Here is a 5207-nt window from a genome sequence, read left to right as displayed (position 1 = left end):
GAATGGGATCTGGAGCTTTAGATCCATGGCACAGGCCTCTACCCCTTGAGCTAAAGGAGTAAATGAAAGCAGCAGGAGGCAGCTATCCTCTGTGAGCCAGCCAGTGGTTGGAGACATGACATGTTGCCAGTAGTTTACCTATTTATTTGCTAGACAGAAAAAGAATATTAGGAATCAGGATTTGGGAATCCTACACCTGAGTTCAGAAGGCCATGGACTTTAGCTATTTGCTGTACTATATTTGAGCACTTGCACTTGAACGTTAGTTCTGATAAACCAAGGGAAAAGTGAACAACTCACAGGTATGGCATACTAAGGATACAGGATTTGCTGAATGAAACCTTTTTTAAATCTCACTCTTTCTGCAACCTTCTCCGTAAAACAAAGGCTACATCCTCCTGCCTCCTGAGAAATGAATGAAGCCTTATTCAAGAGAGCTACTGTTGTATACATAGGATTATCCAAGTTTCTTTCCAGTAGGTTGCTAAACCTTAATAGCTTTTAGACCAGTTAATTGTCTTGAAAGGTAGCACCTCACAAGAGGCTCATACCTGAGTTTCCAGCGGGGAGAAGGGTAATGGGAAGATGTGTAACTATACAAATGTGATGGCTCACAGAAATTTTAAACATGGCTTTCAACTGGCTCAGCATACATATTTATCTAAACTTTGCCATATTTTCAGGGAGAGAACAACAACAACAAAGTTTCTAACTCAATATATCCATTTGCCCAACTTGAGGTTCCTGGTCTAAACACCCCACTGATAATAAAACCTCCTGAAACAATGAGAGGGGAACCTGCATTTAATGACATCAGCAAGACTACTTTCCTGCTAGCCACACTCAGGGAGGTAAGAGTCACTGCCCAAATTTACCCAAGAGAATTCTGCCCAAGGCAAGCAAAGAGCAAAGCAGCAGAATTAGAAGAGGAAACTACTTTAAGGTGAGTGAGGCTTAGCCAGCTGCTCCTCTGTTGCTGCCAGCTCATCAGTCCTAATACCTTGACCTAGTTTGAAGACTTAGGGAACTAAATGAGAAGATTTGAAAAACTTATAAAATCTTACATGAGTATGTTCATAAATGCAGTTGTCAATAACATCTGCAAGAGTTGCTCCTTCATCCAACAGACCAATGGAGTAATTTGCATCCTCAAGAAATCCTTTCATCTCAGCCGTATTCCACAAAGCCGACAGTCATAAACCAAGAAACACAAGGGATGGGCTTCCAAGCCTTAAATCCGGGTCCTTAAATTATGCAACAAACTGTACAAAGAAAACAGAAGTCAGTGGTTAAAGGGGCAGAAAGCATCCTATGCCACTATTTAAAAATTAGAACTTTCTACATCTGATGTCCTACAAACAGTGAGATACACACCCCCTTCTACAAGTCAAAAGTATTTTTACTCTCAACGTTCCATTTGTCAGGGATAAGGATATCATGCCATTCTGCTGAAGCCAAGAATAAAACAGTTGTATACCTTAAATCTGATACTAACTTATAGACAAGTAAAAAACAACTGCTGCAGGGCTGTTCTTGAGAAGATTCCGGACTATACACACACTGATCTGAGCTGAGTTTATGCAGACTATGAAAATACTGCAAAAGTGCAGCAAACTTGTTCAAACACTTCAGCTCAGCTCTTCTCAAGTACAGCATCTTAAGCAATGTTAGTATTCAAGTATGTAACTGGAAGACTGTCTGTAATAGAAAATTCCTGAATTTGTCAAAGAAATCTTGTACTTTACTGACTAAATGTTAGTATTAATGTTTGTGTTAAAATTCCGGGTTTTCTTTAGATGCTAATTTATAACCATTGCCTTTACAAACTGCATTTACTAGACATTTATTTTGTTGCTGTGTTTGTAAGATTACCTACACCACTTCAAAACCTTCACTCCAATAGAGGTTAGTAAAAGGAAGCCGCTAGGCTAGAAGTAGTTTTAAAGTGGCAATCTCAGTAAACAGAACTGTTATTAAAAGACAGTAACAGTTACAGTCTACCTATTTGCATCTTGTTTATCCTCAGATCTTCACTGCAAATTAGGTGTGGTTTATAAGCAGTATTTTCCAAAAGACAACCTGAAGCCACACAGCCCAAAGACAGAAAACATTGTTAAACATACAGTCTTAGAACAGAGATTGACTAGTTCATGACAAGTAAAAATCAGTAGACAGAAGAAAATTACCAACAGCTGATTACACACCATCAGCCTTACTTGGTGAATACAACAGTCTGCAGTTTACATTCCATTAGAGTTGTGGGTCTTGTTTAAAAGCAGTTTATATCAACCCAGTCACCAGAATTTTTTTTGTTTCAACTGTCATCTTTATGACTCACACAAGATTGATCAAAACCAGCTAAGCTAACTAGATTCCTTCTTTACATGAACATCCAAGACATTTTTCCAAATCTCTCAACATTAGTTCCACAGTATTTGTGAAAAACTGATGGCCGTTTTCTAAAGCTACCTGCACTTGGCTTTAAAACAACAGAATTTTTTCTAATTAGAAGTGTTGATAGAAACCAGAAACATTACAGCTGGATGTCAAAAATGCTTTATCAGGACTCTAAAAGCAAAGATGATAACTCAAATGGTCACAAGGCCATGGCATTACCTCTGTCTCATGTTTCACCTCTGTACAGTTAAAAAAAAATTCCATGATTTGCAACATGAGTTTAGTTAATTTTGTCAACAATATGAACAAAACTACTTTTGCTCAAGCTAGTACGAAGACAACTAAGCAGAAGTCACTCCTGTTTGTCGTTACACCAAATAAAGGGAAAGGAGCCAGCAGGGTTTTGTATGCTCTCTGCACAACTCGAACGTGCCCTGTGTTTCTTAAGGGAGGAATTTACTGCCAGGTGAATTGAACTCAGTGGCAGCAAGAATTTTCAGTTCTATTCAGAAGCTGGATGATCAAGACAAGTATGCTGGGTAATACTCGTCTCACATGTACAGTGAGTCACATGCTTATTTAAGTGAATCTTGAAGATCCAGAACAATCATGAAAGAGCAAGATAATTATCACACTGATGTAAGGATTTAATTATCATTATAAAAACAATAACTACGTGGTAGACACTATAATAACCAGGAAAAAAAAAAGATGTTTTGTCAATCACATCTCAGTGTGAGAGTAACAGCTTCAAAAAAATACCACCACCAAAAGACAAGCTTGTGAACTAAGTTTGACTTAGAATCAGTGAAGCAATCATGAACACCACAGTCATTTTCATAAAATACCCATGATTTACAGAGGCAGAGGACCAAGAATGCTTAACAAAGTTTTAAAGTACTTTATGCATCCAGGAACTTGCTGGTTGTGTAATAAACACAAACTTCTCTTCCACAATAACAACAGCTCTTTTGCTGTGTTCTTGCAAAGAAAGCAATGCCCAAAGAGAGGGACAAGCACAAGGATGGTGGACACATGCAAGAGCAAAGTGATTGCTGTTTTGGGCAGATTATTCAAAAGATCTGTTAACCATTCAGAAACCCTAAGTTTTCTAGTCCTTTCATGACAGAGTGGTGTTAAAGTTTTCAAATACATTTTGTGCTGCATCTAAACCTACAGAATCTTTTAGGACACATCTAATATGTCCCTATCACTTCAGAAGTTGTTCAAGAAAACTGTGGCAACATTTTGATATTTCCCCCTCCTACTCGCACCTGACCAGTACATATTCTAAGCACCTGTAACTGCATGAATGTGAAGAGCAACTGGGCTGGAAAAAGCCTCAAATCTGAGCTTTTTATTGTTTATTCACATTGAACAAATTCTGTGTTTCTGACCTCTCAATTCCCTGATATGTTGTCCAAACCTGTGAAAAAGCCTGAAAACTAAGGCATTTGAAGGCATTACTGTATATACATGGGCACTACTTAGCTAGATTTGAAAAGAAAAATCCACCAAAACCTTATTACTACAAGCCACTTCCTACACTCTAACATGTGCAGATGGTCAAGGGTCCCTTCCACCTCCAATCTACCCTACTAGAAGGTCTCAGCACACTCACTGAAACCAATCACAACACTGAATAGATTTTTGGACTCGCTAGATCCACACATCCATCAGGCTAACTGCTTGTACCTTGTGTTTCAAATAAAGCAGCTCAAACTGTACACTTTTCCTCGTTGAGTCTGGGTGTTCATCTGAGTTAGTTTTGATGAAGATCATATCCTAAACCATACTTATCTCTTGTTTATCCATCCAAAACCATCTTATGGTCAAGAGCCAGGGACCAAAAGGAGTACATGCTAGTAGAGATTTAACAAAATACCTTGCAATAAACCACAAACAGCCTGGTATAACCTTTACCAGGCTGCTGAATAGCAATTGCCTTTTCTAAGCACATCCAAGCTTTTCCATTTACCAAAATTAAGCTAGCAAAAAAACTAACAGCATACCAACTACTGTCCAATTTCCTCATTCTGGAAGTTTTCAGATCCTTTCCGTCTTGTTGAGAACAGGCTAGGAAGAATGTTCTACAGAGGATCACTGCTACAGCACTAAACAGTGGACACTTGAGAAATGTTTCTTTAAAGGGTTAATACCTGCAGTAGGATTTGGTGCTGCCTGGTACCCCTCCTGAGGGGGGAGGGGAATCAGTGATAACACTTGTGAAATATCAAATGAATTCACAGAGAGGAAATATAAAGGATGGTTTAGTTCTTTTTTTTTTTTTTTTTTTTTTTATGTCTGTAAGATGAGTCAGAAATCATTACAGTACAGAGTTCAGTCCTTGCTGGAAGTGCTGACTTGCTGCAAGTCATTATTTGACAGACTTGGTGTGGTAACACCACCCATTTTAACACCTGAAATGTTAGTCTGCACAATGCTCCAGGACATATATTTTAAGGCAAACAAAAGCTGTCAAGTGGTATGAGACTTCTACATAGGCATGCAATTGCTTTCTTTGAAGTAAGCCTTACATCCTCGGGCTCTTTATGGTTTAACACAATGACTTCCCAGATGAAGAACTCTAAGATAAAAGTGTACATATTTAAACACTGCAATTAATGCAGACATCTGGAATAAAAGAAAATGAAAATGCTCTGAGACTAAACACATGCTTGTCATACACAAGCATCTGTAACAATTTTTGTGGTTTTTTCTTTACATTGTCAGAACTACATATTGTTTGGACTAAGAAAAAAAACAAACAACAAAAACCCAAACACCTTTAGGTTTGTTTCTTTCATTAA

At 38.1% G+C, this 5207-nt stretch overlaps 1 protein-coding gene across 1 annotated transcript in view; it reads right to left on the bottom strand.

The window, feature by feature from the left end:
• LOC103812131 (antizyme inhibitor 1-like) overlaps nucleotides 1-1229 on the bottom strand; it is a 2845-nt gene extending 1616 nt beyond the window's left edge. Inside the window, exon 1 of the mRNA XM_009085141.1 lies at nucleotides 1065-1229. Within this exon, the coding sequence (XP_009083389.1) occupies nucleotides 1065-1166 (102 nt within the window). The 5' untranslated portion in view covers nucleotides 1167-1229. The remainder of the gene's footprint in view (nucleotides 1-1064) is intronic.
• Between the last annotated feature and the right edge of the window lie 3978 nt (nucleotides 1230-5207).

The sequence above is a fragment of the Acanthisitta chloris genome, unplaced genomic scaffold (assembly GCF_000695815.1).
Source record: "Acanthisitta chloris isolate BGI_N310 unplaced genomic scaffold, ASM69581v1 scaffold2212, whole genome shotgun sequence".
In the NCBI taxonomy this organism is placed as follows: Eukaryota; Metazoa; Chordata; class Aves; order Passeriformes; family Acanthisittidae; genus Acanthisitta; species Acanthisitta chloris.
The sequence above is the reverse complement of the archived record's forward strand: the minus strand, read 5'-3'. Positions and strand labels throughout refer to the sequence as shown.